The sequence below is a fragment of the Salvelinus fontinalis genome, chromosome 4, assembly GCF_029448725.1.
Source record: "Salvelinus fontinalis isolate EN_2023a chromosome 4, ASM2944872v1, whole genome shotgun sequence".
In the NCBI taxonomy this organism is placed as follows: Eukaryota; Metazoa; Chordata; class Actinopteri; order Salmoniformes; family Salmonidae; genus Salvelinus; species Salvelinus fontinalis.
This window is the reverse complement of record NC_074668.1, coordinates 70973098-70993083: the sequence shown is the minus strand read 5'-3', so window position 1 is coordinate 70993083 and position 19986 is coordinate 70973098. Positions and strand designations below refer to the sequence as shown.

General features: G+C 47.9%; 1 protein-coding gene across 1 annotated transcript in view; it reads right to left on the bottom strand.

Annotated features, from left to right (window-relative positions):
• The window catches only part of LOC129854308 (immunoglobulin superfamily DCC subclass member 3-like), a 105664-nt gene that overhangs the window by 19916 nt on the left and 65762 nt on the right, over nt 1-19986 (bottom strand). Inside the window, exons 3-7 of the mRNA XM_055921205.1 lie at nt 12205-12349; nt 11680-11810; nt 11313-11450; nt 4956-5114; nt 2218-2383 (exon numbers count right to left, since the gene is read on the bottom strand). Coding sequence (XP_055777180.1) covers nt 2218-2383; nt 4956-5114; nt 11313-11450; nt 11680-11810; nt 12205-12349 — 739 coding nt within the window. The remainder of the gene's footprint in view (nt 1-2217; nt 2384-4955; nt 5115-11312; nt 11451-11679; nt 11811-12204; nt 12350-19986) is intronic.

The window sequence follows — 19986 nt, the reverse complement described above, 5'->3', positions numbered from 1 at the left end:
TCTCGCTGTCTGCCCCCCCCCTCTCTCCCTCTCTCTCTCTGCCCCTCGCTCCTCTTCACCTCTGCCTGGCCCTCGCTCTCTCTCTCTCTCTGTCTGCCCCCCCCCCTCTCTCTCTGCCCCTTGCTCCTCTTCACCTCTGCCTGGCCCTCTCTCTCTCTCTCTCTGTCTGCCCCCCCTCTCTCTCTGCCCCTCACTCCTCTTCACCTCTGCCTGGCCCTCTCTCTCTCTCTCTCTGCCCCCCCCCCCTCTCTCTGCCCCTCACTCCTCTTCACCTCTGCCTGGCCCTCTCTCTCTCTCTCTGTCTGCCCCCCCCCCTCTCTCTCTGCCCCTCGCTCCTCTTCACCTCTGCCTGGCCCTCTCTCTCTCTCTCTCTCTGTCTGCCCCCCCCCCCCCTCTCTCTGCCCCTCGCTCCTCTTCACCTCTGCCTGGCCCGCTCTCTCTCTCTCTGCCCCCCCCTCTCTCTGCCCCTCGCTCCTCTTCACCTCTGCCTGGCCCTCTCTCTCTCTCTGTCTGCCCCCCCCCTCTCTCTGCCCCTCGCTCCTCTTCACCTCTGCCTGGCCCTCTCTCTCTCTCTCTCTGTCTGCACCCCCCCCTCTCTGCCCCTCGCTCCTCTTCACCTCTGCCTGTCTCTCTCTCTCTCTCTCTCTCTCTCTCTCTCTCTCTGTCTGCCCCCCCCCTCTCTCTCTGCCCCTCGCTCCTCTTCACCTCTGCCTGGCCCTCTCTCTCTCTCTCTCTCTCTGTCTGCACCCCCCCCTCTCTCTGCCCCTCGCTCCTCTTCACCTCTGCCTGGCCCTCTCTCTCTCTCTCTCTCTCTGTCTGCCCCCCCCTCTCTCTCTGCCCCTTGCTCCTCTTCACCTCTGCCTGGCCCTCTCTCTTTCTCTATCTCTGTAACTGGTAGAGGAGAGCAGTGTGTCTGAGTGATGGTAGTGCCTAGGCCTATCTCTCCCCATGTACCACTAGGTCTGGAACACCTGCATCATTTACATGTACTTCACTGTCCCGCTTTATTGATTTTCTTGTGCATATGTAATGTAATCACTTCACCATCCTTTGCATTTATAAATATTAACACACACAGATGGATTCTCACTTTGGAAAACACGACTGGTGTACGTACAGCACTGAACTCATCATGTATACTGTAATCAACCTGTATATAGAACAGACTTTCATTTCCCATAGCCAGAAAGAAATCTAACCTAGAAATCTTTCAAAGGCTGACAGTTAAAATGTATGAATAATACGATCTCCCCTGTCTGCGTGAACAAATATAGGTCGGCGTCATATGTAACGACATGCTGTATATTCTTTGTGTTATGGGCTCTGGTCAAAAGTGTGCACTATATAGGGATTAGGTGCTGTGAAATCTTCAACTGGAAAACATCAAAACACATGCAGGACATTGACAAAATACCTTGACCAGTATGCGCACCAAATTCAGGAGAACCATCCAAGCCTCCAGTCACCTGAGCTATTACTGAGCTATAACTCCTAGCTATGTTTGGAGTCTACTCTTTGACCTGAATGAGAAGCATTCTGACACCAGCTACCAGGCTGTCTGGCTCCGTGTTTAACGGTTCTTGGGAAACACCGGTGGTGACAACCACTCAGGACAATAAAACAGCAAAGCTCCAAATACAGTAGCAGACTTGAATCATTATCACTACACAGAGCCACACTCCTAGACCTGGAGCGAGACCAGTCCCAGCCTCATTACAACCCTCCCGTCTCTCCCTGCCTGCCCCAACCCGCCCGCCCGCCCAACACAACACTAAACTCAATAACCTGGCCTCATAATCTCTCATATGGAGAATGTTAAATGACACAATACACTGGCCGAGCCTTCTGTTCTGTTCCTGGAAATTCCACCGGACAGCCTTGGGAGCCGGTCCAGCAGTGATTCGATAGATACCCTCGTAATGTAATGTCACAGCTCCATTTAAAACAAGTCAGTGTATCTCTTGGCAGACATCTTGGCCAGCTGTTTCATTAGCGCAGTAGATCAGATCAGAAATAATGGAGCGTTTGATTACGCCAACGACACTGCCAGCCATGCACATATGGCATGTAGCTTTGTTACAGTGGATGGATGGCTGCATGCATGAATGGATATAGTGTTATTACCATACAGAATGAGTACAGTCCCTGTTGCTTACAACACACAATTCAATAGAACACACTTACTATATGTATCTCCATGGCTGTACGTTAACTCACGTGTTGTTGTTCCTGAGTTTGACGTGCCCTCCAGGCTCCAGGATCTGCCCGTTCTTTAGCCAGGTGAGCTGGGGCACAGGGTCGCCCTGCGCCTGGCAGGTGAAGATAGCAGTGGTGCCCACCGGCCGGGAGATGGACTGGGGAGGCTGCACAAACTCTGCTGGGGCTGTGGCAGATGCAGGGGAAAGAGAAAGACAGATAGTGGGCTACTTACTAACTGAATATAAAGTGCCTTGCTACATAGATACAGTAACTTGCTGACAGGGTCTTTCTCATTCCCCATACTATGCTGCACAACAACTATGTTTTTTCACTAGTGGTTTGAAAACATAAGCTACCAAGGTATTTTGAAAAAGCAGGAAGCTCCCAGCCTTCTAGAGGGAAGGAAAAGAGGAGAGAGGAATGAAGGCGTATTACCCTGGGCTTAATCCAGCCTAATCACATTTATCAGAATTAGATTGTGTGTGTGGGGTGGAATTAGCGACAGAGTCTGGCAAAACAATTATTAGCTGAGGATCAGATTAACGTCATCGGAACTGAGAAGAAGAAGATCTAGGAACACAAAAGGAGGAGAAAGAGGAGGAAGAGGATCCCTCCCTCCCTCCCTCCCTCCCTCCCTCCCTCCCTCCCTCCCTAGGAGTCATTCTTTCCTTCCTCTCTTTGAGCTATGAGCCATGCTCCGTTTGCGCTAATTGACACAGAGGTACAGGTAATGCAAATCTCTATTACCTCTTAATTAAACAGTGTTTAGTTTCGCCTCAAATTTGTGATTACGCTCCTCCCGGATCTGATCCAAGCTGTTGGTTGGTATTGCTGTTGCTATTTCTGTTGGGGGTACTTATCTCACCTCATTATTCATAGCTACCCGTATTATAAGCCACATCAATATTGTCATTTATGATAGGATAACTTGAGTTATTTTCATAATAACTTCCTAGTGAGTGGGAAGACAATTAAGACTGCAATTAGGGATCATCTAGTCGTAATTTACAACGAGATCATTCCCACAATCAGCAACTATTTTTCTTTCCACTCACATTAGCAAGTTTATTTGCCTGTCAGCTATCCTTCTGGTTCTAATATTTCTATCTAAACAATCTTCCTGTAAACAAACACTCCCCTTTCCAGTTCTAGTAATTTAGCATCCTCTATCTAAACTATCTTCCTGTAAACAAACCCTCCACTTTCCAGTTCTAGTTATTTAGCATCCTCTATCTAAACTATCTTCCTGTAAACAAACCCTTCCCCTTTCTAGTTCTAGTTATTTATAAGATGAGGTGTTATGATGGTTTTCTAATCTCAGCTATCTCCATACTGTATGTCACCCTGTCAGTAAAAGTGTCGGGACCTGAAATTCACACCGTTCTAGGCACTGTGGTATGATGAGGATTAGGTTGGCTTTATCCTCCCGTCCATCTCTCCCTCCATCTCCCTTTTCATCTCTCCATCTTCATCTCTTTCTCTTTCTCTCTCTCTCTCTGGTCCCTTTTCATCTCTCTCTCTCTCCATCTCTCTCTCTGTTTGCTCTATAGAGGATGTGTGTATGTGAGTAGGGACTGGAGGGAAGGGCTGGAGGGAGGCAGGGGGATGGTGGGTCAGGGAGAGTATTGATGTGCAATTGTGGTGTGGGTCTGATCAGCACTCTTTCCCCCAGTCCCTCTCTATCTTTCTCTCTCCCTCTTTCAATCCCCTCCTCTCTCTCTCTACCCTTCTCTCTCTCTCCCTCTCCCCCTAATCTCTCTCACTCTCTCTTCTTCCTTCTCTCTCTCTCCCTACTTTCTCTTTTTCCATTTCTCTCTCTCCTCACTTTCTCACTCTGAGGTAAATGAAGGATAGTGCCGTGAGCAGAGGGCCGCTGTGCCAACCATCTGGCCACGAAGATCACATCAATTCTCTTAAGCAACAGCCTACCTTACTCTGATCAAAACAGCCGACCGGACGGCGGGAGGGAGTCACCTGTATGCTGCCACTCTATACAGTCAGAGGCCTTATCACCATAACAACCCTCTCATAGCAAGTCAGTCAGTCAGTCATATGGTTCCCGACTGTGAAATACATCCAGGAGGAGAACACTGCTGCCATGAGAACATGAAGCAACGCTTCTTGAAGGCTGTGTCCACAGCCAGGCTTTAGCCTTTTCGTTTCTTATCATAAAACACATGTACTGTATATCGCTTCAGATCATTAGCTGAGGTCGCTTTCTAGTTTTCACTGATCGATAAAGAAACCATAGACATTGACACATAATCAACAGCATGGCTTTCTTCCAGAGCCTTCTATAGCAGGGCATTGTCTAACAATGGACAGGAAGTTTAAATGAAATATTGACTGGGAGCAGTATTACTATTGGTTGGGGCCAAGGGCAGGGCCCTTTGGCTGATAAGCATGTGAGGCACACGCTGAATTCATCCTGCTTGGTTGGAAGACCCTATCCACACTACTAACGGCCTCCAATTGGTCAAATATGAGTAAAAAAATCAGACAACGAATGATACACACACACATTTATTTTACTAACCTTGTGGGTACCTACAATGTATTTACATTCAAAATCACACACACACACACACACACACACACACACACACACACACACACACACACACACACACACACACACACACACACACACACACACACACACACACACACACACACACACACACACACACACACACACACACACACACACACACACACACACACACACCATACTGAGTGTGTGTGTAAAGGCTCACCTTGGACCACCAGACGTCCCTGAGCGGTTCTGCGTACACGGGTCCCTGGTTTGTTGGCAGCGCAGACATAGACGCCAGAGTGCTGGACCCCGACATCTGTGATCATCAGGTTCCCTGTACCCAGCACTTGGATGCCCTCCACACCTATCGGACGGCCATCTGAGGAGAGAGGAGAGAGTAGAGGAGAGGAGGAGAAAAGAGAAGAGGAGAGGAGGAAGGGAGGGGAGGCGAGTAGGGAATAGGAGAGGAGATTAAATGAGGGAAGGGAATGAGATAGAGAGAGAGAGAGAGGAGGAGAGGAGTGAGATAGCAAATTAGCTGAGTTGGTTAAGAATATAAAAAAATATGCCCTTTAAATATACACAAAAAGGCTATAAAAAAGGCTATAAAAATACCAAGGGAGATAAATGATTGATTAAACATACTATAATGTACACAAAGGATTAAACGCTGGAGAAGAGGAGATGCTATTTTAGTTTGCCCCATACCGCTGCGAAACACATTTCACAGTAAATATCAGAGCAGTTCTCACAAGTGTGACAGAGCACGTCTTGTGGGAATCACCATATTCAGTACAAAGGTGGCAAATGAGGCGAGTGTATTGGGCGAGGGCCATGGGCCACTCCGACACAGCCAGTCACGCAGAGGAACTATGTTGCCATGACTCCATTGTGTGTTAGTGTGTGTGATTGTATGTGTGTGTGAGGGGGTCTTTTATACCTCCCCAGCCCTGTCCTCCCCACCCCGCTCTGACAGGCTAGTGACACACACACACACACACACACACACACACACACACACACACACACACACACACACACACACACACACACACACACACACACACACACACACACACACACACACACACACACACGCACACGCACTCGCACACACACCCACACACCGGTTTGATCTCATGGTTTGACAAAGCCCTCTACTGCCTTAGGCACACCATGCTTTAAACTGGGGAAATGCCCTCTGAGCAGGCAGAGCTACACGGATAAGCTAGGCTGCCACTCCCCTCTGTCCCTCCATCAAATACCCTGTCCTGCTCTCCATCTCTTCCTATTTCAATGGCGTTATACTGGGGTTAGGACCAACAAAGACATGGCACAGCTGAAGATATTTCAGTCCCTCTTTATATTTGTAACATCTGCGTCCTGTGTGTCCCGGCTTAGAGTGTTAAAAGGCTGTGCGGGGGACATGGCCGCTATGCTAAAAGCCTGCAGAGAAAGCAGACTGGCCATCCTCCTCTCCTCACATCTTCAAACAGACAGCTAGCAGACAGCTAGCCAGCCAGCCAGAGACTGGGGCCATATGGCCTGGCCCAGGCCTTTTATAGGAGGGCAACACACGTCTCCTCTGTGAGCACTGTGTGCATCTGAGCAGAACCACAACAAGGAAAGGGAGGGTCCTTTGGAAACACTCCACAAACCTGGACCTCGACAAGACAATGCACTGGGGGCTGAAGAGAAACACTCCACAAACTTGGACCTCGACAAGACAATGCACTGGGGGCTGAAGAGAAACACTCCACAAACTTGGACCTCGACAAGACAATGCACTCGGGGCTGAAGAGAAACACTCCACAAACCTGGACCTCGACAAGACAATGCACTGGGTGCTGAAGAGAAACACTCCACAAACCTGGACCTCGACAAGACAACGCACTGGGGGCTGAAGAGAAACACTCCACAAACCTGGACCTCGACAAGACAATGCACTGGGGGCTGAAGAGAAACATTCCACAAACCTGGACCTCGACAAGACAATGCACTGGGGGCTGAAGAGAAACACGAGAATGGAAAAAGGTGGACAGTACATACAGAGTTCACGAGAATGCCTTCAAACAAAAATATACAAACCGTAGCCCTTTCCGTGTCCGTGTAGCTGCAACAAACAGCACCAACAGTGGGCTGTAGGAGGCTACAGGATTTTCAGTAGAACATAGGAACCTATTATTCAGACGTATTTACAATCCAATTGAAACAGCCTGGTCAGCTAAGTCAGCCAGTGGAGTTTCTTATTGACTGTAGTAGAAGCTACGGCTAGTACAGTATAACTTAAACATGCTCCATGGTACTATTAAGTGCAAGCCTCAGGCTCTCAGCCTGACCCTCCCACTCCCATTCCCAGTCCAGTGTCATAACTAAAGGGACTCAGCTAGGAATGGTTAAACAACTGTGAACCATATAATGGGCGTTATTACCCCTCTACAATAAACCTGACTCAAGTCGGGCTAGCTGCTGAGTGAACTGTAAAATCAACAGTTGGACACAGTTTACAGTTCCTCCATGGCTACTTCTTATCTCTCCCGACACACTCTTTCTCACAGAAACTTGATTTCTCTCTCTCTTTCGATCTGTGTGTGTGTGTGTGTGTGTGTGTGTGTGTGTGTGTGTGTGTGTGTATGTGTGTGTGTGTGTGTGTGTGTGTGTGTGTGTGTGTGTGTGTGTGTGTGCGTGTGCGTGTGCGTGTGCGTGTATGTGTGTGTGTCTGTGTGTGTGCGTGTGTGTGTGTGTGTGTGTGTGTGTGTGTGCTGTCTGAATGGATGGAGCTATCTCTATGTCAGTCTGTAATTTAGTTAGTGTCAAAAAGTAGCCCAGAGAGCACCAGTGCTGATGAATGAAAAGCTCCAAACAAACTCTGGCATTAAGGAATGACTGATGTGAATCTATTAAATTAATTATGCAGCTTATCCCCAGGCCTTCACTCCCTGTAATCTAATACACTGAAATCCAGAGGCGTCATGCCCACAAGGAGACGTGCCCCCTCAGATTTGTCCTGTTTTTACATTTTTCAGATGTTAAATTAATTACTCAACTTAATTGAGCCGGTGATGGGCAGGACTCGCAGGAGGAATGTTTGTAAATTAATTTGATCAAGCTATGTAGCTTATTGATTCCTTCTTGACTAATAAATAAAACAAAACATTTTGTTGTTTCTCTGTAATACTAGCGACCAAGCAATTTTAAGAAGTTGGCTTTAGCTAGCCAGCTAGATATGTTCCCAGTCTCCCAACCTCATAATTAGCTACCAAGCCATTTCCGGTTATTAATCAAGATAGTGTAGCTTGTCTAACTATCTCTGCTGGCATGCCTGAAGGCAAGGTTGCTAGACTTTAGAAAATACTAAAATAGTTTTAATTCTTGGGTTTTTGTACTATATACCGGTGTGGCAGTTGTAGTAAACTCATATGGCATAAAAGTTCTTAATGCTGCAATATATCACTTTTTGGGCAACTTGACCGAATTCACATAGAAATGTGAGTAATAGATCTGTTATTCTCATCGAAAGCTAGTCTAAGAAGCGGTTGATCTGTTCTATGTGTGCTATTTCTATGCTCCCCGTTCTTAAGTTCCGTTATTGCGTCTTTTATTTTAATATTGTACACCAACTTCAAACAGCTGAAAATACAAAGCTAAAGAGGTATGCTTAGATAACCTATGCAGAAAAATATACATAGAAATAGTGCCGACAGACATGGCAGCTCTGCTTCCAGCTCCTAAGCAACTTTGCAGTATCTTTTTTTTGTGTGTTATTTCTTACATTATTAGCCCACAATGTTTTTTGTTTTATTACATACAGACGGAAATAACTTTTAGATACCAGAGTGGCGGTAACTCACCAGCATTACAACCAGGAATACAACTTTCTAGAATTGGATCCTTCGTTCGCACCTCCCAGGTGAATTTAACTTATCCTAGAGGCTGTTCCAATACGCTGCCGGCGGAAAGAGGTATTCGGAGTGGACTTCTAGTCTGACTCAGGAGGCATGCACACCATCCACCGCTTCCGAGTATATTACTCGCTAATGTTCAGTCTCTGGACAATAAAGTAGACAAGCTCAGGGCGAGGATCTCCTTCCAGAGAGACATCAGTGACTGTAACATACTTTGTTTCATGGAACCATGGCTCTCTCCGGATATACTGTCCCCGTTGTTCAAGCTGCCCTGTGCAACTCGGTCCTGGACTTCCTGATGGGCCGCCCCCAGGTGGTGAAGGTAGGATACAACACCTCCACTTCGCTAGTCCTCAACACAGGGGCCCCACAAGGGTGCATGCTCAGCCCCCTCCTGTACTCTAATCCCATATCCTCCTGACTGCGTGGCCACACACGGCTCCAACTCAATCATCAAGTTTGCAGATGACACAACAGTAGTAGGCCTGATTACCAACAATGACGAAACAGCCTACAGGGAGGAGGTGAGGGCCCTGGCAGAGTGGTGCAAGGAGGATAACCTCTCCCTCAACATCAACAAAACGGAGCTGATCGTGGACTTCAGGAAACAGCAGAGGGAGCACGCCCCTATCCACATCCACAGTGGAGAAGGTAAAAATCTTCAAGTTAGTCGGCGTACACATCAGTGACGATCTGAAATGGTCCACCCACACAGACAGTGTGGTAAAGAAGTTGCAACAGCGCCTCTTCAACCTCAGGAGATTGAAGAAATTTGGCTTGGCCTCTAAGACCTTCACAAACTTTTACAGATGCACAATTGAGAGCATCCTGTCGGGCTGTATCACCGCCTGGTATGGCAACTGCACCGCCTGCAACCACAGGGCTCTCCAGAGGGTGGTGCGGTCTGCCCAACGTATCCCCGGGGGCACATTGCCTGCCCTCCAGGACACCTACAGCACCCGATGTCACAAAAAAGATCCAAAAAAGATCATCAAGGCCATCAACCACCCAAGCCACGGCCTGTTCACCCTGCTATCATCCAGAAGGCGAGGTCAGTACAGGTGCATAAAAGCTGGGACCGAGAGACTGAAAAACAGATTCTATCTCAAGGTCATCAGACTGTTAATATTATTAAATAGCCATCAGTAGCGGGCTACCACCCGGTTACTCACTCCTGCACCTTAAAGGCTGCTGCCCTATGTAGATAGACTAGAATCACTGGTCACTTTAATAATGTTTACATACTGCTTTACTCATCTCATATGTATATACTGTATTCTATTCTACTGTATTTTAGTCAATGCCACCTTTACTTTTAGATTTGTGTGTATTGTTGTGAATTGTTAGATATTACTACCCTATTGGAGCTAGGAACACAAGCATTTCACTACACCCGCAATAACATCTGGTAAATATGTGACCAATAAAATGTGATTTGATTTTATATCTTTTTTTTTTAACATAAAATTAGACATAATGATTATGGCTCTAGATTGCAGGAAAAAGCTGTTTCAGATTTTTTTAAAACAGGTGTTTAACATACTTTGTGCCCCCTCTAAAATAATGGTTGCATGTCGCCCCTGCTGAAATCCCATCCTGTCAGCATTTAATTACAGCAACATCGTGCAAGGCAATATCCACAATCTGATTATAGCTCCTCTCTGGTTGGGGAGGGGCTGCAATTTACATTTTGAACAGCAAATCAGATTGGATAATAGCTTAGAAAAACAAATATCTGATTCCAAAATTGGTAGCGGCAGAGTTTGAGTGATAGCCAAGAGGAATGTGTGAAGTGGTGGGGACTGAATCGTGCCTGGGCTGAACACCTCTAAGCAATCTCCCACCGTGTGTCACTTACTCACTTTAGTGGTTCGTCTCTACCAGGAGAGTAAAGAATGCGTTCATCAAAAAATAAGATTGTGTTTAGACCCCAAAGACTCATATAGGCTGCAATCCCCTACTTCATTTGTACATAAGATGAATGTTCCATTAGACGTTACGTAAAAGAACATACGACACGTATGTACACAATGCAGAGACGAGCTAACCCAGACACACATACATACATGCACACTTCCGCAAACACACAAACATCAATGCACATGCACATCCACACAACTGCACGTGCGTACAAAAACACACACAAATACACACTGGGCAGCAGTAGGCTACTTAATCACTGTGCTGTACCACATTAGAAGCAGTCACTGAACACTCAATTTTTCCTCCCTTCATCTATATCAAGGTCAGCAAGATAATGTCTGGTAAATAGGCTTTCAACCATCTGGGAAACAATGGGCTCCGTGCATGCTGTGAAGGCAGCATGCCATGACCAATTTCACACACAAAGCCCGCCGTATCTTATTGTATCAGAATGTCCCGTTTAACAGAATGTCCTCTTCAATCTCTGTATTTTGCCTGTGTGCTTGAGGTGAATGTATATATAATTCAGCTATACTACTATGGTGACGTCTTTTTCTATCAGCTATAGTGATGTATTTCAAGTCGGGTTTCGGATGATTGCAAACTAGACAAGCAATCGAACACGGAACCTTATGGAAGATAGAAGGGTCCTATAGCCCTCAAGGCTAGGGGGGTTTAACGCCTGTGCAGCACCCTGAAGGCTGCAGCTTTGATTGGATGTAAAAGAGAAAGCGGGGTTTTGGTCTTACCAAGCCTGCTCCATGACACGATGGGGCGGGGATATCCTGTGGCAACACATTCCAAGATGGCCGTCTGGTGAACGGTGAGAGTGAGGTTTTCAGGACCCACGAGGATCATGGGCTCTTTGTAAACAGAAGACTGGGAGACTGGGGGCAAGAGGGGGAGGGGGGAGTTACGCAAGCGTAAGTGTGCGAGAGCTTTATGGATTGCAACATTTAATTGGATTTCACCGTTGCGCATCATCTCCAGCGCGAGCATCTTGGCAGTAAGGCTGTGTGAGATGATGCAGGGCCACATATTTGTGCGGTGGGTGGGTATCCAGGGAAGGTGTGTATGTGTGTGTGTACATATATATGTACGTAGGAGTATTGAGACCTGAGACGGTGAGACGAGCCCCGGCACTGTGCTTTACTCCTGCACTGTTGTGGGCCACACAGCAGAACACACCACTATCCTCCTGACGCAGACCTGTGATCTGCAGGACACCAGTGGGGAGCAGGGTATACCTGACAGAGAGGGTGGGAGAGAGAGAGGGTGGGGGAGGGAGGGCAGAGGAAGAAAGGGAAAGAGAGAAAAAGAGAGAGGGGGGAGAAGAGAGAGATAGAGGGAGAGAAAAAGAAAGAGAATCAAGGGAGTAGATCATTGTTGGCTTAATTAAGTGTGTTTACACACGCAACATAAACTCCATTTCAAACAGCTAGACAGACACAAGGGAGGCAACAGCACACTGGATTCCAGGTGGTGAGGTTTGGCAGGGTAACAGTTAAGTGAAAGTTGTGAAGCTGCTACCGTGAATTTGCTTCTAGACAGACAGAGTTTTGTGTGCAGGTACAGTGGACCTACAGTAGTTGGTAGGGACAGCTGAGGTGATTAACACAGAGGAACCCTACTTTACTGTACCTCTCATCCTTAGTGTCCACGGAGCGGCCATCTTTCTCCCAGCTGATGGCAGGCTCAGGCAGGCCGTGAATCTGGCACTGGAACCGCCCAACGCCCGCCTCCTCCGCACGCACTGACCGCGGCTGGACATGGAACTCCGCCATCGCTGGAGAGAAAGGGGAGATGCAGTGGTCAATTCAATGTTTGAAAACCTATGCAACATTTTCTTTTTTTCCAGAGCATCTTTCATAAAGGCCTACAGTAAATATTGCTGCCATGTATAGTAACAGTGTACTACTGTCCTAAACTCAGTGGCACACCAACCCAGTGAATCATAACCAATTACCAGGGAGGTATTACCTACAGTTTATTCGTCTTTTTATACCCATTCCCACACTAGAAGGCAATTAACTTATTGGCCAAAAATAAGATTTAAAAAAAGGAAATAATGGCTCCATCTTTCAGTGGAATGAGTCATAATCCAGTGGCTTTATCTAAAGCAACACTGGGCAGCTCTTAACCTTGAGCAGACGCATTGCAATAAAATGAACCAAATGAGCAGCCGAGACTACAGTCTGACCAGGGCAGGGAGCTGCCATGTGGTTAGGCAATTACCAGTGTTCTGCTGTCAGCAATCACTGTGCAGGAAACCCTAGTGATCATTACCCCTAGTTCTAGGGGAAAGCCTGTGTTTGGATAATCTGGCCCTCATCAGTGACACAGTAAATGAAAGGTTCCTAGGTAGCCGTGACACTGAGTAAATGAGAGGCTCCTAGTTAGCTTCGGATCATACCCTATTTTTTATTTTACCTTTATTTAACTAGGCAAGTCAGTTAGGAACAAATTCTTATTTTCAACGACAGCCTAGGAACAGTGGTTTAACTGCCTTGTTCAGGGGCAGAACAACAGATTTTTACCTTGTCAGCTCAGGGATTTGATTTTGCAACCTTTCAGTTACTAGTCCAATGCCCTAACCACTAGGCTACCTGCCGCCCCTATGCTATGCTAACAAACACAGCTGGGCTCAGAGAGAGAGAGAGAGAGAGACCTCTGACAACAAAGAGTAAAGAGTAAACACTGAACCACTGTAGTGAGTGCTCCATCAGGTGGGGAGGGACATTTATATACATACAGTAGGGTTCTGGGGGAGAGTAATGACAGTGTGAGTGGCCAGGCCGGGGCTGCAGATGTACTGTAGTGATGTGGCCAAACAACGGACAATCAGCCAGACAGTCAGCCAGGCCCAGGCAGGCACTTCACTTCCTGAACTAGATAAATTAGATAAATTATGTCCAATTAGCTCCCTTACTGTTCCCAGCAGGTGGGAGAGGACAGTGATGTAGGGAAGGAAAGGGCCAGGTGGAAGAGGACTGTGATGTAGGGGAGGAAGGGGCCAGGTGGGAGAGGACAGTGATGTAGGGAAGGAAGGGGCCAGGTGGGAGAGGACAGTGATGTAGGGGAGGAAAGGGCCAGGTGGGAGAGGACAGTGATGTAGGTAAGGAAAGGGCCAGGTGGGAGAGGACAGTGATGTAGGGGAGGAAGGGGTCAGGTGGAAGAGGACAGAGATGCAGGGGAGGAAGGGGCCAGGTGGGAGAGGACAGTGATGTAGGGGAGGAAGGGGCCAGGTGGGAGAGGACAGTGATGTAGGGGAGGAAGGGGTCAGGTGGAAGAGGACAGAGATGTAGGTAAGGAAAGGGCCAGGTGGGAGAGGATAGTGATGTAGGTAAGGAAAGGGCCAGGTGGGAGAGGACAGTGATGTAGGGGAGGAAGGGGCCAGGTGGAAGAGGACAGTGATGCAGGGGAGGAAGGGGTCATGTGGAAGAGGACAGAGATGCAGGGGAGGAAGGGGTCAGGTGGGAGAGGACAGTGATGTAGGTAAGGAAAGGGCCAGGTGGGAGAGGACAGTGATGTAGGGGAGGAAGGGGCCAGGTGGAAGAGGACAGTGATGCAGGGGAGGAAGGGGTCATGTGGGAGAGGACAGTGATGTAGGTAAGGAAAGGGCCAGGTGGGAGAGGACAGTGATGTAGGGGAGGAAGGGGTCAGGTGGAAGAGGACAGTGATGTAGGTAAGGAAAGGGCCAGGTGGGAGAGGACAGTGATGTAGGGGAGGAAGGGGCCAGGTGGGAGAGGACAGTGATGTAGGGGAGGAAGGGGCCAGGTGGGAGAGGACAGTGATGTAGGGGAGGAAGGGGCCAGGTGGGAGAGGACAGTAATGTAGGGGAGGAAGGGGCCAGGTGGGAGAGGACAGTGATGTAGGGGAGGAAAGGGCCAGGTGGGAGAGGACAGTGATGTAGGGGAGGAAGGGGCCAGGTGGGAGAGGACAGTGATGTAGGGAAGGAAAGGGCCAGGTGGGAGAGGACAGTGATGTAGGGGAGGAAGGGGTCAGGTGGGAGAGGACAGTGATGTAGGGAAGGAAGGGGCCAGGTGGGAGAGGACAGTGATGTAGGGAAGGAAAGGGCCAGGTGGGAGAGGACAGTGATGTAGGGGAGGAAGGGGTCAGGTGGGAGAGGACAGTGATGTAGGGGAGGAAGGGGTCAGGTGGGAGAGGACAGTGATGTAGGGAAGGAAGGGGCCAGGTGGGAGAGGACAGTGATGTAGGGGAGGAAGGGGCCAGGTGGGAGAGGACAGTGATGTAGGGAAGGAAAGGGCCAGGTGGGAGAGGACAGTGATGTAGGGGAGGAAGGGGCCAGGTGGGAGAGGACAGTGATGTAGGGAAGGAAGGGGCCAGGTGGGAGAGGACAGTGATGTAGGGGAGGAAGGGGCCAGGTGGGAGAGGACAGTGATGTAGGGAAGGAAAGGGCCAGGTGGGAGAGGACAGTGATGTAGGGGAGGAAGGGGTCAGGTGGAAGAGGACAGTGATGTAGGGGAGGAAGGGGCCAGGTGGGAGAGGACAGTAATGTAGGGGAGGAAAGGGCCAGGTGGGAGAGGACAGTAATGTAGGGGAGGAAAGGGCCAGGTGGGAGAGGACAGTGATGTAGGGGAGGAAGGGGCCAGGTGGGAGAGGACAGTAATGTAGGGGAGGAAAGGGCCAGGTGGGAGAGGACAGTGATGTAGGGGAGGAAAGGCCAGGTGGAAGAGGACAGTGATGTAGGGAAGGAAGGGGTCAGGTGGGAGAGGACAGTGGTGTAGGGGAGGAAAGGGCCAGGTGGGAGAGGACAGTGATGTAGGGGAGGAAGGGGCCAGGTGGGAGAGGACAGTGATGTAGGGAAGGAAAGGGCCAGGTGGAAGAGGACAGTGATGTAGGTAAGGAAAGGGCCAGGTGGAAGAGGACAGTGATGTAGGGGAGGAAGGGTCAGGTGGGAGAGGACAGTGATGTAGGGGAGGAAAGGGCCAGGTGGGAGAGGACAGTGATGTAGGGGAGGAAGGGGCCAGGTGGAAGAGGACAGTGATGTAGGTAAGGAAAGGGCCAGGTAGGAGAGGACAGTAATGTAGGGGAGGAAAGGGCCAGGTAGGAGAGGACAGTGATGTAGGGGGGGAAAGGCCAGGTGGGAGAGGACAGTGATGTAGGGGAGGAAGGGGCCAGGTGGGAGAGGACAGTGATGTAGGGGAGGAAGGGGCTAGGTGGGAGAGGACAGTGATGTAGGGGAGGAAAGGGCCAGGTGGGAGAGGACAGTGATGTAGGGGAGGAAGGGGCCAGGTGGGAGAGGACAGTAATGTAGGGGAGGAAAGGGCCAGGTGGGAGAGGACAGTGATGTAGGGGAGGAAAGGCCAGGTGGGAGAGGACAGTGATGTAGGGGAGGAAAGGGCCAGGTGGGAGAGGACAGTGATGTAGGGGAGGAAAGGGCCAGGTGGGAGAGGTCAGTGATGTAGGGAAGGAAAGGGCCAGGTGGGAGAGGACAGTGATGTAAGGGAGGAAGGGGAATTTGAAATAATGCTATAATTTCACAAAATGTAACAACAACAGACAGCACGCAGTTGTTCTCAGGGTGCTATTCTAACAGCAGACTAGGCTAATAACAGACTAAGCTAACAGTAGCCTAGGCTAACAGCAGACTGGGCTAACAGCAGACTAGGCTAACAGCAGACTAGGCTAATAACAGACTAAGCTAACAGTAGCCTAGGCTAACAGCAGACTGGGCTAACAGCAGACTAGGCTAACAGCAGACTAGGCTAATAACAGACTAAGCTAACAGTAGCCTAGGCTAACAGCAGACTGGGCTAACAGCAGACTAGGCTAACAGCAGACTAGGCTAATAACAGACTAAGCTAACAGTAGCCTAGGCTAACAGCAGACTAGGCTAATAACAGACTAAGCTAACAGTAGCCTAGGCTAACAGCAGACTGGGCTAACAGCAGACTAAGCTAATAACAGACTAAGCTAACAGCTGCCTAGGCTAACAGCAGACTAGGCTAACAGCAGACTAAGTTAACAGTAGCCTAGGCTAACAGCAGAAGTGAAGGAGGAGTCTGATGTTCGCCATCATTGAACTGATTCTGTTCACAAAAACGTTTTCTGGCGAGTGTTTTGCATTGATTAGTGTCAGTCTTGTGGACCGCCTGTAGGTTAATCACTACTTGAATGCGGGGGAAATAGCACACCGTTGTCTGGGCTACATGCGCTAGGATAGTAGAATGCCTTTTCATGTAAAACGCAACCCATAACCCATTGCCCATGAGAGAGAAAATTAGCTTAAAAATAAAACAATCACTTTGTGCGTCCTCAGAACTGTAGACTACATTTCCAGTGTGCAACTGTAAACAATGTACTGTCAAAGCCACGTGAGGTCTGAAACAGCAGTAGCTGAGTGCACCGGACATAAACACTACATTCTAAAGTTTGTTGTTTTATTAAATTAAGCTTTTCAAATGTCATGGCATATCCTTGTGTGTAACAATGTAACATGGACAATTGAATTGAATTTAGACAACTATTTTTAAATAGACATAGAAACATAGAAACATAGAAAGCAAACTATGTTCTGGGTGTGACACAACCTTACTTAATGGTGACTGACAGTCCAGTCTGGCTCACTCCAATTGTTAACACATACTGTATCAGTGTGAAGCAAACCTCCCCAGAATGACAACATACATAGCCACAGTGAATTTGTTCATCTCCATAGGTGTAAATTGACATTTGGGGCAATCTCGCTTCATACATGTAAAATATATGTTTTTTTTATTTCACCTCTATTTAACCAGGTAGGCCAGTTGAGAACAAGTTCTCATTTACAACTGCGACCTGGCCAAGATGAAGCAAAGCAGTGAGACAAAAACAACAACAGAGAGTTACACATGGGATAAACAAATGTACAGTCAGTAACACAATAGAAAATCTGTATACAGTGTGTGCAAATGAAGTAAGGAGGTAAGGCAATAAATAGGCCACAGTGGCGACGTAATTACAATTTAGCATTTAACACTGGAGTGATATATGTGCAGATGAGGATGTGTAAGAAGAAATACTGGTGTGCAAAAGAGCAGAAAAAATACAAATAATAAATTAAATAAATAATAATAATATATATATATATATATGGGGATGAGGTAGGTAGTTGGTTGGATGGGCTATTTACAGATGGCCTGTGTACAGCTGCAGCATTCGGTAAGCTGCTCTGACAGCCAATGCTTGAAGTTAGTGAGGGAGATATAAGTCTCCAACTTCAGTGATTTTTGCAATTCGTTCCAGCCATTGGCAGCAGAGAACTGGAAGGAAAGGTGGCCAAAGGAGGTGTTGGCTTTGGGGATGACAGTGAAATATACCTGCTGGAGCGCGTGCTACGGGTGGGTGCTGCTATGGTGACCAGTGAGCTGAGATAAGGCGGAGCTTTACCTAGCAAAGACTTATAAATGACCTGGAGCCAGTGGGTTTGGCGCCGAATATGTAGCGAGGACCAGCCAACGAGAGCATACAGGTCGCAATGGTGGGTAGTATATGGAGCTTTGGTGACAAAACGGATGACACTATGATAGACTGCATCCAATTTGCTGAGGAGAGTGTTGGAGGCTATTTTGTAAATGACATCGCTGAAGTCAAGGATCGGCAGGATTCAGTTTTACGAGGGTATGTTTGGCAGCATGAGTGAAGGAGGCCTTGTTGCGAAATAGGAAGCTGATTCTAGATTTAATTTTGGATTGGAGATGCTTAATATGAGTCTGGAAGGAGAGTTAACAGTCTAGCCAGACACTTAGGTATTTATAGTTGTCCACATATTCTAAGTCAGAACCGTCCAGAGTAGTGATGCTGGACGGGCGGGCAGGTGCGGGCAGCGATCGGTTGAAGAGCATGCATTTAGTTTTACTAGTATTTAAAAGCAGTTGGAGGCCACGTAAGGAGTGTTGTATGGCATTGAAGCTCATTTGGAGGTTTGTTAACACAGTGTCCAAAGAAGGATCAGATGTATACAGAATGGTGTCGTCTGCGTAGAGGTGGATCAAAGAATCACCCGCAGCAAGCGCGACATTGTTGATATATACAGAGAAAAGAGTCGGCCCGAGAATTGAACCCTGTGGCACCCCCATAGAGACTGCCAGAGGTCCGGATAACAGGTCCTCCGATTTGACACACTGAACTCTATCTGAGAAGTAGTTAGTGAACCAGGCGAGGCAGTCATTAGAGAAACCAAGGCTGTTGAGTCTACCGATAAGAATACGGTGATTGACAGAGTCGAAAGCCTTGGCCAGGAAGATGAAGACGGCTGCACAGTGCTGTTTTTTATCGATGGTGGTTATGATATCGTTTAGGACCTTGAGTGTGGCTGAGGTGCACCCGTGACCAGCTCGGAAACCGGACTGCATAGCGGAGAAGGTACGGTGGGATTCGAGATGGTCGGTGATCTGTTTGTTCACTTGGCTTCCGAAGACTTTAGAAAGGCAGGGCAGGATGGATATAGGTCTGTAAATAACAGAACATACTGTAGGTTTATGCTTCAAACAACGTAATCTCTGGAAGAGAACATGGCAGAATCCACAAAAACACCTGTGCAGATACATCCATAATGTGTGCTTCCTCATTCAGCAGCTGCATTTCACATATCAGCTCCCTGTGGAACAAAGCAGTGATGTGTGCTTGGTGCTGTGATGTGGGGGGTGGGGCATACAACACAAACTCAATTAGAGAGAGGCCTGTCTTTTTCTCAGCTCTCCCACCATCTTCAAGACAAGTGCACTTATTTAAATGTCAACCATAATTAACTTGGACCAAGCAGGACTTATCTGAACACTCTTAGCATAACAAGAGGCCTAGACCCCCTCCTTGCTCTGTTCCTCTGTTCTTTTTCAACTGGTAAATGTATTTAAGCTAAGCTAGAACCCCGCGCGGCTCTACGGATCCCACAGAAAGCTCGCTATGTCCGGAGCGGATCAGCCTTCACACAGTCGTTTTTGTAGCGTGTTGTTTTTGTTAGCCCCAATTCCCCGAAAAACAAAGGCGGAGGGATGGAGTTAGTAAAAAAGAGAAAGATTCTGAACTGTAATGAGGCCTAGAGAGGGAAAAACATGTCACATTGATGGCCTTCTGGAAACGTGTAGGAGTGAGGAAGAAGACGAAGATGTACTGAAATCTTGCTGGAGCACTGTAAGCCCGCGCTGCACAGCGTCGTCAATTAACATTTAATAAGTTGCGTTTCAGTCTAAGCTCTAATGAGAAATGCTGCATTCCCTGTCAAGACTCCTAAAGTATCCAAATGGATGTATAGAGACCACCGTTCTGATTAAAATTTTACCAAGCTCATTTAGAATTCCTACACCCCTGGCTGCTTGCTCTTCAGAGGTTACATACAATAAAGGACAGGAATAAATAATCCTCCTGTAAAGCCCTACACATATTTTAGTAGCCTAATATTTCTTAATTACCACCAGTACT